The sequence below is a fragment of the Taudactylus pleione genome, unplaced genomic scaffold (genome assembly GCF_031769625.1).
Source record: "Taudactylus pleione unplaced genomic scaffold, aTauple2 ptg000212l, whole genome shotgun sequence".
NCBI classification, from domain to species: Eukaryota; Metazoa; Chordata; class Amphibia; order Anura; family Myobatrachidae; genus Taudactylus; species Taudactylus pleione.
In genome coordinates this window covers 5,255,992-5,274,066 of record NW_028284614.1, presented here as the reverse complement: position 1 = coordinate 5,274,066, position 18,075 = coordinate 5,255,992, and the positions used below count along the sequence as shown (strand labels likewise).

Sequence of the window (18,075 nt, the reverse complement as noted above, 5' to 3'; positions counted from 1 at the left end):
AGAACCCATCAGTTCCTTTGGCCTCCAATACCACTTCTATGCTGATGCAACTATACCTTTTCTCTCCTTACCTCTCTCCTTCCGTTCTCTCTCGGGTATCCAGCTGCCTCTCCGCCATCTACCCCTGGATGTCTGAGCGCACTATGAAGCTCAAAATGGACAAAACTGAACTCATTTTCTTCCCCTCTAACAGAGTTTCCACTCCTAGCAATCTCTCTCTGTTGACAATACAGGTTGAGTCTCCCATATCCAAATATTCTGAAATACGGAATATTCCGAAATACGGAATTATTTTGGCATGACTGAGATAATGAAATCTTAGATTTTTGATGGTTCAATGTACACAAACTATGTCTAAGACATAAATTATTAAAAATATTGTATAAAATTACCTTCAAGCTGTGTGTATAAGGTGTATTTGAAACATAAATTAATTTTATTTCTGTACACAAACTTTGCTTAAGCCACAAAATTATTGAAAATATTGTATAACATTACCTGCAGGCTGTGTGTATAAGGTGTATATAACATATAAATACATTATCTGTGTGTATTGGGGTCCCATTGCCAAGATATTTCATTATGTTATGCAAATATTCCAAAATACGGAATATTCCGTTATCCAAAATGCCCCTGGTCCCAAGCATTTTGGATATGGGAGACTCAACCTGTACCATCATCTCCCCTGTCCCCCAACTCTGCTGCTTGGGTGTCACCCTTGATTCCACCCTCTCCTTCGCCCCCCCACATTCAGTCCTGTCGGTTCTAGCTGCACAACATCGCTCACATCAGGCCCTTCCTCCCACAGAATGCAACCAAACTGGTTATCCACGCACTAATAATTTCTTGCCTCTACTACTGCAACCCAGGGCCGGCGCTTCCATTAGGCAGCTTTAGGCAGCTGCCTATGGGTGCCGGGACCTGGGTGGCGGCCCGCTGACGCGACCTTGGAGAAGGGGCATGGTCTTGCCTCTCCCGGAAGCCTCTCATGCCCGCATTGAGCTCAACCAGCAAAATTGAAGAAACCTGAAGTAGCCTGGTTACCGCAGTGGCGGGCACCCTTCCACATCCGCCCCCGGAGTTGGACATAAACACACAGAGCGAGAGCCACAGGAGAAAAGCAGCACATGGCAGGGCACACTGGGCAGCCTCCACACAACAGCAGCGGCAGCCTCCCTGCACTTGTTAAGACAACCTACACAGCAGGAGATGTATCTTTACAGCGGCGCTGGTGCTGACACCAACCTGGAGCTATCGCTGCTTTCCCTGCCACCAGCTTATCCATCTGCCGGAGCTCCATTACTGACGCTGGGGGCGCCTCAAGACCGGACCAGCTTCTTGCAGTTAGTACCACACTGTCCACACATGATTAGTAACAGCATCCAACCTGCGGGATGTTATGTAGTTTGATCCAGCCTCATCACTGGATCATGAGGATTTACCGGTGATCCGGTTACAGACACTTCCAAAAAATGAAATCACCTAATTACAGGAGTTACACCAATACTCCACTCTGCCGGGCTAAAGGCTGTCAAAGAAACCCTTGTTCTATCTATGTGGATTTTGACAGAGTATCAGTCTTTTACTATTTGTATCCAATTGTTTATTGCTATAGTTCTGCTAAAGTTTATACTGTAAAAGTATTCTATATAGGGGATCAATTTAGTGTAAACCAGCTACAATGAGCTTATTTCTGGGAAGAGTATTTTATGTATTATTATATTGTCTTTTCTATTTTTTAGTAATTATTTTTGTCTTATTGTTATGCTTACTCCCGGGAGTCAATTTATTTAATTGTGATTATTAAATATTCACCTACTTTTATTATATATTTATGTATTGTGTATTTTGAATGAACCGAGCTCTACAACACTCTTTTTGTAAAATGGTATTAAGTAGATTTTGTGAAAGTAAATGTTAAAAAAAAACAGACAACTCCCTGCACTTGGCTCATTATAGCCTTAAAGAAAGCTGACTGTTTGCTCTTATAACTAGTATACAATAAGTTTTTGTCTCCAAAAGTTTATAAGCTGCTCACGGAGAGTACAGTTATGATAAAATCCCCTGCAACTGATGAGAGGATAATTTTTTGTAGTAGACAATTGTCATACATCTATTAGACAGCGGCAGCTGCAGAACCTCAAAGATGCCATCTCCACACTTTCACCTGAGGGGGATGAAAAGTGGGTATGGGGGGAGGAATAGGCAGAAGTTTTGCCTAGGGTGCTGAGAAACCTTACACCGGCCCTGCTGCAACCTTCTCACTGGCCTCCCATGTTCCCATCTCGCTCCCCTCCGATCTGTTCTCAACGATGCAGCTAGACTTATCTTCCACTCCTTCAATGCCACATGCGCCACTCCCCTCCGCCAAAACCTGCACTGGCTCCCATTTCCTTTGTAGAAGTAGGGTTAAACTTAGTAACAACATATGAAATGTGCATACGTGGCCATCAGGGTGTGTTTTCTGTTACTTGGCAGTTCTATTTTAGCATCATGAAAAACATCTATTCTAGGGTTAGAACAGATACGACTATGGGGGGTATTCAATTAAAAAAAGTCATTTTCGCCTGTTTCAATTATCCCCGTATTCAATTTCAAAGACTTTTCGCAAGTTTCAAAAGTCTTTGAAAAAAAAAAAACGGGATAACTTTTCACCATGTTTTACATGGCGAAAAAAAGTTCAGAATTGGGGTTTAGGGTGCGGGGTTAAAAAAAAAATAGCCTTCACCCCTGGGAATGTCATTTAAAAATAAACTGTGTCAAAAAAAGTTTTTTTTTAAAAAAAATAGGGACACCCCACTAAAAAGAATAAAAAATTTTGGGTGATAAAAAAAAAAAAAAAAGGGGGGGAAACAGTGTTTAAAAATAGGGAAATAGGTTCAAGGGTATTCTGTAAGTATGCGGCAGGTGTTTTCTAGAATAGGCTATTAGCGGCAGGTGGATTTTTGCAGAATTTTCAAATAATTACTGTAGGGACTTAAAAATATGGTAGTACCCATTTTCATGTACCCCAAATTTGATGGGACCACTTAAAAAACAAAAAAAACAAAACTTAAGTTCTCTTCTGCATCACTTCTTCAATGTCGGGAAAAAAACACCTGCCGCGGCTATTTAAAAACCCTACTTTCTTCTGCAGGCACAAACGGGGGTACCCATAGTGATCACCCATGTCTTGACATTTTTAGGGGGGTCCTACAATTATTTTATGAAAATTCATTTTTTTTTCGTAGATCCCAATTCGCCGGGTCCCGTTTTAGCTAATTTTAAATTGAATATGGGGATCAAGCTGGCATGCGCCCAATACTTTATCCCCAGAAAAGCTCCGATATGGAGCGAAAAGTCCAGCACATACTTTTCGCTCCCTAATTGTATACGGGCCTATATATGGTAATAGAGTTAGTTGAGAAAAACATGTTTACCAAAAAGGAAGTTGCTATTGTTCTGCCAAAAGCATGATGTATTTGAAAGTGGTGAGTTTGAAAAATGTGCCTGTCTAATAATAACCATTGTTACTTGCATTCTAGACCTGAGTGTGCTGTGTCCACCCCGCTAAGGGCTGATCTTTAAGTAAATAACCAATACAATTCATAATTGGAATTTGATTATTATAACATCAAGGAAACTAAGGGCCTGATTCAGCAAGGAGCGCAAAGGAGAGAACGCACGCACTCGGCCGATGTTTCTGCACTGTCTATTATTATTATTATCCTTTATTTATATGGCGCCACAAGTGTTCCGCAGTGCCTTACATAGTACATAGAACTAATAGGTGAACAAGAAACAAGTAACTTACAGTACATTACAGTGCAGGACAAGGACACGACTTATATACATTGCTGAAATAGTGATTAAAGCACTCACAATAAGCTGCCGGGAGTTGGTGGTCCCGTGTTAGGTGCCCTAATGGGGAGTGGAGAGTAGAAGAAAATGTAAAGAGAAGCACATGAGGGAAGAGGTCCCTGCTCATGAGAGCTTACATTCTAAGGGAGGGGCAGACAGACAGGCATGACACAGAAGGGGAAGATAGGAAGGAAAGAGCATGAGGTGGGTTAGGATGAGAGCTGGAAGGCCTTGATGAAGTAGTGGGTCTTGAGAGCCCGCTTGAAGATTTGTAGAGAGGTGGAGAGTGATAGGGAGAGGGAGAGCATTCCAAAGGTAGGGAGCAGCACGGGCAAAGTCTCGGAGGCAGGAGTGGGAGGAAGTAATCAGTTGGCAAGAGAGGCGGCATGCATTAGTTGAGCGAAGTGGGCAGGCGGGAGTGTGAAGGGAGAGAAGGTCAGAAATGTATGCGGGAGAGGATTTGGTGAGGGCTTTGTAGGCAAATGTAAGAACCTTGAATTGGCAACTGAAGGGGAAGGGGAGCCAGTGTAGGGCTTGAAGGAGAGGGGAAGCAGATGTAGAACGTCTGGAGAGGAAGATGAGCTGAGCAGCAGCATTGAGAACAGATTGTAGTGGAGAGAGGTGAGGGACTGGGAGGCCAGCTAGGAGAAGGTTACAGTAGTCTAATCTGGATATGACCAGTGAGTGGATGAGGGTTTTAGTGGCATCCTGGGTGAGGAAGGGTCTAATCCTGGAGATATTTTTTAGGTGAAAACGGCAGGACTGCGAGAGGTGCTGAATGTGCGGTTTAAAGGAGAGGGAGGAGTCAAGGATAACTCCAAGACAGCACACTTTGGGGCTAGAGGAGATAGTTGTGCCATCAATAGATAATGAAATTGTGGAAGGCGATGTAGTGGAAGAGGGTGGGAAGATGATCAGCTCAGTCTTAGACATGTTAAGTTTAAGAAAGCGCTGGGACATCCACGAAGAGACAGCAGAGAGACAGTTGGAGATACGGGTAAGTAGCGAGGGGGAGAGCTCAGGGGTGGAAAGGTAAATTTGAGTATCATCTGCATAGAGATGATATTGGAGGCCGAAGGAGTTAATGTGTTCACCTAAAGAGGATGTATATAGGGAGAAAAGGAGAGGTCCAAGAACAGAACCTTGGGGAACTCCTACCTTTAGTGGAAGTGGAGGGGAAGAGGAGTCATGAGAGGACACAGCGAAGGAACGATCAGAGAGGTAGGAGGAAAGCCAGGAGAGGGCAGCGTCACGTAAACCGAGAGAGTAAAGGATTTGCAGGAGGAGAGGGTGGTCTACAGTGCCAAATGCAGCAGAGAGGTCAAGGAGAATGAGCAGAGAGTAGTGGCCCTTGAAAATGGCAGCAAGGAGGTCCCTGCTGACTTTCGTGAGGGCAGTTTCAGTGGAGTGGAGAGATCGGAAGCCAGATTGAAATGAGTCAAGGAGGGAGTGGGAGGAAAGAAAGGTGGTAAGGCGGTTGTAGACAATACGCTGAAGGAGTTTGGAAGCAAAAGGGAGAAGAGAGATGGGTCGATAGTTGGAAAGTATGCTAGGATCAAGGGTAGGTTTTTTAAGAATGGGGGAGACAAGAGCATATTTGAATGCAGAAGGGACAGTGCCAGATGATAGGGAGAGATTAAGGAGGTGAGCCAGATGGGAACAGGCAGAAGGAGACAGGTGGGAGAGGAGACGGGAAGGGATAGGGTCAAGAGGGGAGGACCGGATGAGGGCCATGACTTCCTCTCCAGAAGCAGGGGAGAAGGATGTCAGAGTTGGTGAGACAGAAGGGGAGGGGTGGTAAGGGCAAGGAGGGGGAGGAGTGCTGAGGGTCTGAAGGGATATGATGTCCTCACGTATGGAGTCAATTTTAGATGTAAATTAGGTGGCAAAGTCGAGGGCAGAGAGCGAGGAGGGAAGGCGAGGAGGGGAAGGGCAGAGTAGGGGGTTGAAAGTGGCAAAGAGACGCCGGGGGTTTGAGAACTGGGAGGAGATGAGGTTCTTGAAATATGTTTGTTTGGAGAGAGACAGGGCAGCACTGTAGGAAGAGAGAATACATTTGAAATGGAGGAACTCAGCCTTAGACCGTGACTTTCTCCACTGATGCTCTGCAATTCTTGAACACTTTTGTAGGTATCTGGTGCATTTGGAATGCCATGGTTGTGGTGTGGATCTGCGAGGGTGAGTGGTTATTGCTGGAGCAACAGAGTCAAGAGCAGAAGTAAGGGAGGAATTGTACAGGGAAGTAGCTTGTTCAGGACAGGAGAGAGAAATGATAGGGGAGAGAAGAGAGTCCAGCAGGGAGGAAAAAGCAACAGTGTCAATAGCCTCAATATTACGCTTAGTAATGGTAGCCTTAGGAGTTCGAGGAGGGGAAGGAGAGAGGGATAGGTTAAAAGAGAGAAGGTGATGGTCAGAGAGGGGGAATGGGCAATTGGAATAATCAGAAATATCACAACGGTGAGTAAAGACCAGGTCAAGTGAGTGCCCACTCACATGGGAGGGTGAGGAGGTCCATTGGGCGAGACCAAACGAAGAGGTGAGGGTAAGGAGTTTAGCTGCAGAGGATTCTGTGGGAATATCAATAGGAATATTAAAATCACCTAGGATAATGGAGGGAAGATCTGAGGAGAGAAAGTGAGGGAGCCAGAAAGCGAAGTTGTCAAGGAATTTGGAGGGAGAGCCAGGGGGACGGTAAATGACAGCTACTCTGAGGTTTACTGGTTGGAAGAGGCGTATAGCATGAACCTCAAATGTGGGGAATGTGAGGGATGGTTCAGAGGGTATTAGCTGGTAGGAATAACTGGTGGACAGAAGGACCCCAACACCACCACCATGGCGACCCCCAGGCCGGGGGGTGTGGGAGAAGGCAAGGCCCCCAGAGGATAGAGTAGCAGGAGAAGTGGTGTCAGAGGGTGAGATCCAAGTTTCAGTGATGGCTAGGAGATTCAGAGAGTTGGAGATAAAAAGGTCATGGGTGGGGACCAGTTTATTACAGACTGACCTGGCATTCCAGAGGGCACAGGATAGACAGATAGCATTTGTGGGGGAGATGTGAATAGGATTATCCGGGTTGCTGTAACGTGGAGGTAACATTAATTTGGGGGACCGATATGAATAGAGTTTAGTGATGGTGCGGGCACCTGAGCTAGAAAGGGAACCTGTAGGAGGTGAGCAGGGAGGGAGATGTGGATGGCAGTGGGGTGAAGTGACAGGGAGAGGAGTGAAGGAGGAGGGTTTAGTGGTGGGGTAGTAGGACAATGGGGGGGTAGAACAGGAAGAAAGTGGAGTAATGAGAGAGGAGGGGGGAGAAGGGAAGGAGGAGGTGGAAGAGATAAGGGGGAAAGGATAAAGGTGGAAGCAGGGGGCAGAACAGAGGATTAGGTAGAGACTGAGTGAAGGAGGGAGTTGACGAAAACCTTGTCATGGTGTTTATAAGTAAACAAGAGGAATTAAATTTGGAAATGTAAATGAGATATGAGTGCAAGAAATTTGTAGGAATGCAAATGAAAAAAAAAAACAGTGATGTATCAAAAAACAGTGTATCAATATGTATGCAGATTAACAAGATTGTTATAGGGAGGATTAAAAGTGGGGATCTAATGTGTGCAGAATTTGAAAAATAATGCAGATTGTAAGCAGATAGAGGAAGTGCTGTTTGTGGGTGATGAGGGGGGGGGATGGTCGGGCGAACACAGGCGTGCCAGTGCGTTGGGCCAGGGGCGTGCATAAGTAAGGCAGTGCGGCGGCATACACAGCCATACCATCAGCTCTACACAGGAAGCGGCCAAAATCCTGCGGCAGCTGAAGTCAACCACTAATATGCTAATAGTTCTGATGGTTCTTGATGTTACCGATGTTTACGCTATCTTGCGTAAAGGGAGATGGGTGGCTTAGGGCATCTGCATCTTGAGCTGCAGTCTCCGTGCGTATGCAGTGATTAGCATATTCTCGCAGTGGACGGGTGCGTGTGTTCTATCCTGTGCGTTCCCTGCTGAACCAGGCCCTAAGTCCTCTTCAACTCCCCCTACAGAATTCTCTTCAAACTCCTCCCCCTCACACACAAGGCCCTCTGTAACTCCACTGCTCCCTACATCTCCAACCTCATCTCCTTACATACTCTCTCTCGGCCAATCCGGTCAGCCAATGACTGTCTCCTTTCCTCTACCCTGGTTACTGCATCTCTTGCTCCTATCCAAGATTTTGCCAGTGCAGCCCCCTTCTCTGGGATGAGCTCCCTCGCTCCATCAGGCTCTTCCCGACCTTGCATAGCTTCAAACGTGCACTGAAAACTCACCTGCATGAAAGCGTACCCTTCCACCACATAACCCTGTCACCAGGTCGCTCACTCCACCCTCTTATCTCAGTCATCTCTATCTCATTAACTTCCTACCCTCAGGTCCCCATCCACATGCTCACGCATCGTGTCATCTGTTTGGCTCCCCTCTTCCCTAGATTGTAAGCTTCTCGGAGCAAGGTCCTCCTCCCTCCTGTTCTCACAGCCCTCTTCTCTAGCATGTCACTGACAACCTTCAGCTACTCAGTGGACATTTAGGCCGGAATTCTTCTAGCTCATAGTCGTTAGTCTATTCCAGTGGCTCTACTCCTGCCAGTTGTGCCGTCACTTTTGGAGACAGGTTCCACCTTTCGCCGATTACTCCCTCGCTCCCCTTACTTCCCAGCTGTATTGTGTACTAAGAATTGTGGTGCTAATTGTTACTTGTGCTCTGTTTATGTTTTGGTTACTGTAATGTTCGGTGTAGCCTGTACTGTCCTACTGTTGCTGTATGTACGGCGCTGCCGACCACTTGTGGCGCCTTATAAATAAAATGTAATAGCCAGTCATCTCACCAAGCTCGTAAGTATGTAGCTACAATGGGGTAGAGACCGATGTGAGTGACTGATATTCTCTGTACAGCGCTGTGTACAATGGTGGCACTATATAAATAATAATAAATAATAATAATACACACTCCTTGTGGCTGTTTTTGAGTGGTTTGTCTTTTTTTTTTCATTTAGGTTTTTACACAGGGTTATCGGTGAATAATATCACGGAACTGAGTAAAGACACACACACAATCAGATTTACAAGGTTATATAAACAAACAGCAGTTCATTATCAAAAGATAGATTTCGAAATACAGTATTGGTGCATTGGTGATATTAACAAAACGTCATGCAATAGACTGATAAGCAATACAAAAATCAATGCTCAACTTATTAGTGCAAGTTCTTAAGTATGTCCTTTGGGTTGGGTGCAGGATTGCGGCGGTTAGAATCCCGATGCCTGAATCCCGACAGGGTTAGGATGCCAACACCCCTGTCGGTAAGTATTTTAACCCTACTATTAATCCTAAACCTAATTACCCCCCCACCGCAGCCTAACCCCTTATCCTCCCCCAAGTGTCTAACCCTCCCCCTAGTGCCTTACCCCACTACTTACCGTTGGGAAGCTGGCAACAGCATTCTGACTGGTGTCAGGATTCCAGCGCTGGGATTTTGAGCGCCGGCTTCTCGACCGCTAGGATTTAAACTTCTTCCCATTTTCTTCATATCTTCATTCATCTGAGGAGGATCCTTCACCACATGATGCTCAGAACATTGATAAATGATGGTTACACCTGCAAACATCTAAGCACAGGTGCATGTCAATCCGCAGCCTTTAAGTAGGGTACACACTGGTAGATATACAGTCAGGTGCATAAATATTGGGACATTGACAGAATTGTCATATTTTGGCCTCTATTCACCACCACAATGGCTTTGAAATGAAACAAACAAGATGTGCTTTAATTGCAGACTCTCAGATTTAATTTGAGGGTAATTACATCCAAATCAGGTGAACGGTGTAGGAATTACAACGGTTTCTATATGTGCCTTCCACTTTTTAAGGGGCCAAAAGTAATGGGACAAACTAAACAATCCTAAATCTAACTTTCACTTTTTAATACTTTGTTGCAAATCCTTTGCAGGCAATTACGGCCTGAAGTCTGGAACGCATAGACATCACCAGACGCTGGGTTTCATCCCTGGTGATGCTCTGCCAGGCCTCCACTGCAAATGTCTTCAGTTCCTGCTTGTTCTTGGGGCATTTTCCCTTCAGTTTTGTCTTCATCAAGTGAAATGCGTGCTCAATTGGATTCAGGTCAGGGGATTGACTTGGCCATTGCATAACATTCCACTTTTTAGCCTTAAAAAACTCTTTGGTTGCTTTTGCAGTATGCTTCGGGTCATTGTCTATCTGCACTGTGAAGCGCCTTCCAATGAGTTCTGAAGCATTTGACTGAATATCAGGATATAATATTACCCGAAACACTTCAGAATTAACTCTGCTGCTTTTGTCAGCAGTCACATCATCAATAAATACAAGGGAACCAGTTCCATTGGCAGCCATACATGTCCACGCCATGACACTACCACCACCATGAGGTGGTATGTTTTGGATCATGAGCAGTTCCTTTCCTTCTCCGTACTCTTCTCTTCCCATCACTCTGGTACAAGTTGATCTTTGTCTCATCTGTCCATAGGATGTTGTTCCAGAACTGTAATGGCTTTTTTAGATGTTGTTTGGCAAACTCTAATGTGGTCTTCCTGTTTTTGAGGCTCACCAATGGTTTACATCTTGTGGTGAACCCTCTATATTCACTCTTGTGAAGTCTTCTCTTGATTGTTGACTTTGACACATATACACCTATCTTCTGGAGAGTGTTCTTGATTTGGCCAACTGTTGTGAAGGGGTTTTTCTTCACCAGGGAAATAATTATTCTGTCATTCACCACAGTTGTTTTCCGTGGTCTTCCGGGTCTTTTGGTGTTGCCGAGCTCTCCAGTGCGTTCTTTCTTTTTAAGAATGTTCCAAACAGTTGATTTGGCCACACCTAATGTTTTTGCTATCTCTCTGATGGTTTTTTTTGATTTTTCAGCCTAATGATGGCTTGCTTCACTGATAGTGACAGCTCTTTGGATCTCATATTGAGAGTCGACAGCAACTGATTCCAAATGCAAATGTCACACCTAGAATCAACTTCAGACCTTTTACCTGCTTAATTGATAATGAAATAACGAGTGAATAGCCCACACCTGTCCATGAAATAGCTTTTGAGTTGACTGTCCCATTACTTTTGGCCCCTTAAAAAGTGGGAGGCACATATTGAAACCGTTGTAATTCCTACACCGTTCACCTGATTTGAATGTAATTACCCTCAAGTTAAATCTGAAAGTCTGCAGTTAAAGCACTTCTTGTTTGTTTCATTTCAAAGCCATTGTGGTGGTGAATAGAGGCCAAAATATGAAATTTCTGTCAATGTCCCAATATTTATGCACCTGACTGTATGTCGCCCATTCCATTGAACGGGCAAAATAACTATAGTGCATCTGCTAGTGTGTACAGCGGGTATGTCTGTGCAACAACGTCGTTCACTGACATATCCGATCTGTTGTGTAGTACAGCAGATGTGTCAGCGCAACGGCCGGTCGCCCATACACATGCTGCCGGGACCTGGCGGTGAGTGACAGCTCAACTGGGTGGGCAAACTTAAATGCCCACCTAGTTGTGACGTCAGGCCTGACACATCGGGCAGATGATTAGTAAGTGGGTATACACTTACCAATCGTTAGATGGGTTGGCCTAGTGTGTACCCAGCTTTAGACAAATCCTCCCAAAACATAGGGAAACACTGTTCATATACTATACTTTCTGTTTACCAAGCTATTCCCCTTAATCTGGTTCTAACTGGTATTTGGACCATAATGCTTCATCTTTACAATTAATATTCTTGATATGTGGCTGCTCACTCCATATAAGGTTCTATTACAGGTTGAGTCTCCCATATCCAAAATGCTTGGGACCAGGGGTATTTTGGATATTGGAATATTCTGTATTTTGGAATATTTGCATAAAATAATGAAATATCGTGGGAATGGGACCCAAATCTAAACGCAGAATGATTTTATGTGTTCTGTACACCTTATATACACAGCCTGAAGGTCATTTGATACAATATTTTTAATAATTTAGTGCATCAAAAAAAGTGTGTGTACATACATGAAATTCATTTATGATTCATATAAATCTTATACGCACAGCCTGCAGGTCATTTTATACAATATTTTTATAATTTGTGCTTTAAACAAAGTCTGTGTACATTGAACCATCAGAAAGCAATGGTTTCACTATCTCAGTCATGCTAAAAATATTCCATATTTCGGAATATTTGGATATGGGAGACTCAACCTGTACCAACTATCTCTAAAGAGCCCACTGCCCCTGCCCTGTGAGTGCTAGGCACAGGCAGACGCATGAAATCTAGGCCTCTTAACTAATGTCTTGTTTGACTTTAAAGGTTAATGTGGGAATTCCATTAGATAAGCTGTATTCTTGTGAAAAGTTTTCATCTTTCTTGAAAAGTTTGCAGGTGAAGTTAACACCCGATAATTCCCCATAGGATTTAGCACCATTTTTTTTTCCACCAACTCCTGAGCAGGTGGAAAGTTGGGGAAAATCCCTATTGTAAGGTAAAAATGTCGGGACCTGGTTTAGAACCACTGGGGCACACTAATTAATGACTAATTAGGCAAAATTAATATTTTCATTAGCGTAATTTGGCCAATAATGACATGTCATGTTTGGGTTGAAAATGTGCAAAGTGCAGGAAACTTGATGTGGGACAAGTATATGGGAGTGCTGTATGGATGGGACAGGTATATGGGGGTGCTGTATGGCTGGGACAGGTATATGGGGGTGCTGTATGGATGGGACAGGTGTATGGGGGTGCTGTATGAATGGGGCAGTTATATGGGGGTGCTGTATGAATGGGGCAGTTATATGGGGGTGCTGTATGAATGGGGCAGTTATATGGTTGTGCTGTATGGATGGGACAGGTATATGGGGGTGCTGTATGGATGGGACAGGTATATGGGGGTGCTGTATGGATGGGACAGATACTGTATATGGGGTGCTATATGAATGGTACAAATATAAGGAGGTGCTGTATGATTGGGACAAATATATGGGAGTGCTGTATGGATGGGACAGGTGTATGTGGGTGCTCTATGGATGGGACAGGTTTTTAAAATTGCAGGTGGGTGTTAGAGGCGTATTTTGAAGTTTTTTTTTTTTAAGTTGCTTAAAATTACACCCATATATACTTCTGTGTATTTTTATGCATCGGTATGAATGAATGACTGCCGGACCTATGTCCGACGGTTCAAATCCCGACAGCGGAAGACTGGCAGTCCTGAAAATGCCGATTGTAAGTAACTAACTATCCCTAAACCCCCCCCCTAACCCTCCTTTAGGGGTGCCTAACCCTAACCTCCCCCCTAGTTCCTAACCCAAACCCCCCCCCCTGTAAGTGCCTAAACCTAACCCCCTCTTCCCCGCATCCTAAACCAAAGACTCCTTGGTGGTGCCTAACCCTAACCTCCCCCCAGGGGTGCCTAACGCTAAACCCCCCTTCCCCTACTCTAACCCTTAGTCCCCCCAGGATCCCTAAAATCTAACCCTCCCACCCCCCCCCCGCGGCTGTCCGTGCCCGGCTTACCTTAGTTCGGTAAGTCTAATGACAGGGGTCGGGATTTCAACGCCTACCATTTGTACCTTGCCGGGATTTGACAGTCGGTAAGTCGGCGGTCGGCATTTCGACCGTCGGCATCCCGACTGCATACCCTCTAATCTAAGTAGAGCATTATTATACAGAAATTCTCTTACTTCCTTTCATTTATTTTCACTGTTTGAAAAAATGCTTATAATAGCAATTAGACACAATTTTATAACCCCAATGTCTTTAATCATGGCCACTAATAGACTTCTATACTGTTATCCAATATTAGATTGTCTTTTTTGGGGTTACAGGCAAGTTTCCCCATTTTCACCTACAGTATACTTAATGTGAGTAAATCCAGCAAGAATTATCGGGTGAAACACTTATCGCCCATCTAATTGGTTTGCACGATAAGCTAACATCCATTTACAGACGTTAAGTGAAATTATCGGGCGATACTGTATGTGCGATAAGTTAACACCCGTGAAAACGGATCACTCGTGCCTCTAATTGAAATACCCCCTATGTCACAGTTTACCTTTCTCTAAAAATATGCATAGGCAAGTACTGCATGGTACAAACTCCTTTTCCTGGTCTCATTGGGGAACTGCAAACCATTGTAGAAATCAGATTATTAACACTATGGTGACAACATACCCTTATTAATAAGGTGAAATACAGTGTAAATGCTACCTTGTATAGTTTTATGCCACATTGTGCCATCCAATAAATGAAAGTAGAATAAAGGTGGGATCTGTTTAAGTGCTCTTTAGGGTGTGCTGCCCTCATACATAGGTGGAGATTTATCAAATCTTGGAGAGAGATAAAGTACCAACCAATCAGCTTCTAACTCTCGTTTTACAGGCTTTTAGAAGCTGATTGGTTACTATAAGCTACTTGTACACTTCCTCTCTCCCCAAGATTTGATAAATCTCCCCCATAGGCCCGTATTCAATTTGGAGCAAAAAGCCGTTTTCGCGTGTTTTTGGTGAAAACTTTTCACCGATGACGTCATTTCGCCAGGCGGAAAAGTATCGCCTTATTCAATTTGAAAGAGGCGGAAAGTCAATGCAATGTAATAGGCGAAAAAGTTTTGCCTATGAATGGGAGGCGGAAAAAAGTGCAGACATGGGGTTTTGGGGTGCAACGTTGCGGGAACCCCCGTGCAGCCTTCAGACAGTCCCCCAAAGGTAAACTGTCAAAAATTTAAAATAAAACACTTAAGGACACCCGAAAAAAATCACTTTGAATTTGGGGGCGAAAACAAAAAATGTTGGGGGACAAAGTTAAAAACTAGCGAACTTGACTCTGGGGGGTCCCCAAGTATGGCCCCAGGTGTTTTTTTCAATGCAGGGGCTTGTGGCAGGTGGATTTTTCACGATTTTTTAAACTTAACTTTAGCAACTTTAAAATATGCTGACCCCCATTTCCAATACCCCAAATCTGCTGGGATAAGTTATTTTCTGCAAAAAAACCTCCTGAATACTATTCTTCACCACTTATACAAAAACGCTATTTAGCAGCTATTGAGCCCGTTTAAAAACACCAAATACCTTCAGCAAGCCAAATCAGGGGGTACCATAGCTAACCCCCATGTCAGAGCATCTTTTGGGGGGTGTCAGGCTGATTTCCCCAAATCTGACAGTACTTTCCGCTTGTTTAAGTTTCGCCGGGTCCTGTTTTCGCCTACTTTTCAAATTGAATATGGCGATACGTGGGCACGCGCGTGATACTATTCCGCCTGCAAAACATGCGATGTAGGCTAAAAGTCCGGGAGGCGAAAAAATATTGCGGCTCAGCTCAATAGTGTCCGTGTGCTGTTGAGTGCCTGAGTTAATTTGACATTAAGTTCATTATGTTATTCTTCTCAAATTACGTTTTGTATATCCAGGTGCCTAATTTGCCTATCAAGAAATATATCTAAATATGAATCGGAGATAGAACCTCTACCTCCAAATCTTAAGGACAAACTGATCAATCTTCTGTGCGTCCAGGGGCTTCTGACGGATTCCAACATCGGGCAGGTAAGGACATATATAAATTGGTGTGTAAATATCTATTTGTGTTTCTATCCGATGTATGTGTTTTATAATTGCTTCTGCATGCGTATAAGAGGTTCTGTGTACATCTCATCGTTCCTGAGCACAAATCCGGGACAAAACTAGCTATTGCCTTATTAAGGAGATAATAACTTGTAGTCCAGTCTTGTTGACATAAAATGAATTCTTTTACTTGTTTTTGAAAGGGGATTGCATTAATATAATCAGTCAGTGCAGAGCTAGCTAGCTAGTGAAGCTTCAATCTTGGAACTCTAAAAGGGCCCATACAGTAATCACAAATTTCCCAATTTAAAGATTCCACCAGTCTGCGCCCATACAGTACAGATATTTTTCAGAGATTTGCAGATCAGTTTCAGGAAAGACAGATCTGCCATTCATGAAAGGCTTCATTGTTTTACTAGTAACTGTCTGCAAATCGGCTGATCGTTACCGTACACTAGCAGTCTACATTCCCGATCTGTTTGTGAAATCCAACATGTTGGAAAACCCGATTCAACGATTCCAATCACTTTTTGGTCGGAATCTGCAATCTGCGAACCCCATACATTGCAGATTATTTTACACCATCAACTGCAAAATGGCGAATTGCCCCAATTGTTGGCTGATGTATGTGGACTCTCTCTATCCGTGCATTATTCTTTTATTCACATCTTATCAATAATGCAGTGGAGAATCATTGCCAAAAAAAATAAAAAAATTATATATATATATATATATATATATATATATATATAATATATATATAATCTAAAATAAGAAGTCTTAAAGCTGATGGCCTCTAATATCATTGCTCAAAGGCAAAAGTCCAGGAAGTCTCCACCATCAATAATTGGGTAGTCGATACAGATTTTTAAAAAGTCTTTAGGCGGGATGAGTTTTAGTTGAGAGGTGCCAATAATCTACTGGGCCTCCTCCAACGTAGGTTCCTCTTGTGGTCTCTTCATCACGGATGGCCAGGCCTGAAACTTGTAGACAGTGTTGGACCGGGGCATGAAGGGCCCACTGGGGAACTGCAGTGATAGCGGCCCATACTTAGGGGTATGGCCAGCCTCCTCAGAGGCTAACCATTAGAGAGTGCATGGTCATCCCATTTAAGTATATAGTAAATCCTGCTGGTGCATGCATGATAATGTACCAAATTAATGACATCAATGCATTGTAGAAAATACACCATAGTCCAGTGCAAAATAATGTAACATATGTATGATGTATAATTAAAATGCACAGTCTAGAGCCTGATCCTTAGAGGTGGTGGGCCTCAGGTAGTGGGGCTCACCGGGGGTTTCCCCTGTAACCCAGGGTTGCATAAAATTGGATTTAAAAAAATGAAAATAAAAAAAAATAAAAAACAAATTATTTGATCTAAATAGGATTTTATATTATTTTTTTTTTTAAATAAACAGTTACAAATTTAAAACGTTTACTTAAAAAAATGTTAATAAAAAAATCCTATTTAAATAAAAAAAAAATCTGATTTGAAATCAAATAAATCCGTTTTTGATTTTTTTTTTTAGAAATCCAATTTTATGCAACCCTGCCTGTACCCCTGTGGACCAGTCCGACCCTGCCTGTAGATTAAGCTTGGCACACTATAAAAAGTCATGTACGTCTGCTTTTAGCCATTTTTTGATTAAATCCATTTCCTGTTACTGAGCCGGACCATTCCTTCACACCTGTTCATCAGCGGCCATTTTATACTTAAGATATATTAAATTCACTTTACACAAATGAATAAATATATTTCATCTTTCTTTATACTCTTATAATTAAATACATTTAACTCATAACGGTTGAGTCTCCCATATCCAAAATGCTTGGGACCAGAGGTATTTTGAATTTCAAAATATTCCGTATTTTGGAATATTTGCATTCCATAATGAAATATCTTGAGAATGGGACGCCAATCTAAACACAGAATGAGTTTATGTTTCATATACACCTTATGCACACACAGCCTGCAGATAATTGTATACAATATTTTCAATAATTTTGTGGCTCAAACAAAGTTTGTGTACATACATGAAATTCATTTATGTTTCATATATACCTTTTACACAATTGCATACAATATTTTTAATCATTGTGTGCCTTAAACAAAGTTTGGGGACATTAAACCATCAAAAAGCAAAGTTTCACTATCTCAGACATGCTATAAAAAATTCTGTATTTCAGAATATTTGGATTTGAGAGACTCAACCTGTAATTACTTAATAAAGTTTCTATATAAATGCTATTCATTTATAAATGTGTTAGCTGTGCAAGCCTTGGATTGCTTTATTAATTACTAAAAGATTCTTAGATCAAATATCATACTTCTCCTTTTCATGAGTATCTAAATGTAAGATCTGCTAAACAAGTTAGTGGCGGCCGTTTTAGAATTCAAAGCTAATTTATTCACTATTCATTAATAGTGCTTTTTTTGATAATTAAGCTTATAAAACCTTAAACTCTGAATTCTAGCTAATGTATAATTCATTATCACTTAATACTTTTAGGCTTATTTTAAATATTTTTTTTATCCAATATTATTATTGCTTTATATCTGCTGGTCATTAGAACTATAGATTATTAACGTGCGGTGAAATATAATTATTCCTAATGCATAAATATACAGAAGCAGCATTTCTGCTTATCAGC

At 42.6% G+C, this 18,075-nt stretch overlaps 1 protein-coding gene across 1 annotated transcript in view; it reads left to right on the top strand.

Annotated features, from left to right (window-relative positions):
• The window catches only part of AMN1 (antagonist of mitotic exit network 1 homolog), a 133,953-nt gene that overhangs the window by 11,388 nt on the left and 104,490 nt on the right, over window positions 1-18,075 (top strand). The window contains exon 2 of the mRNA XM_088478370.1: window positions 15,270-15,402. Coding sequence (XP_088334496.1) covers window positions 15,270-15,402 — 133 coding nt within the window. The remainder of the gene's footprint in view (window positions 1-15,269; window positions 15,403-18,075) is intronic.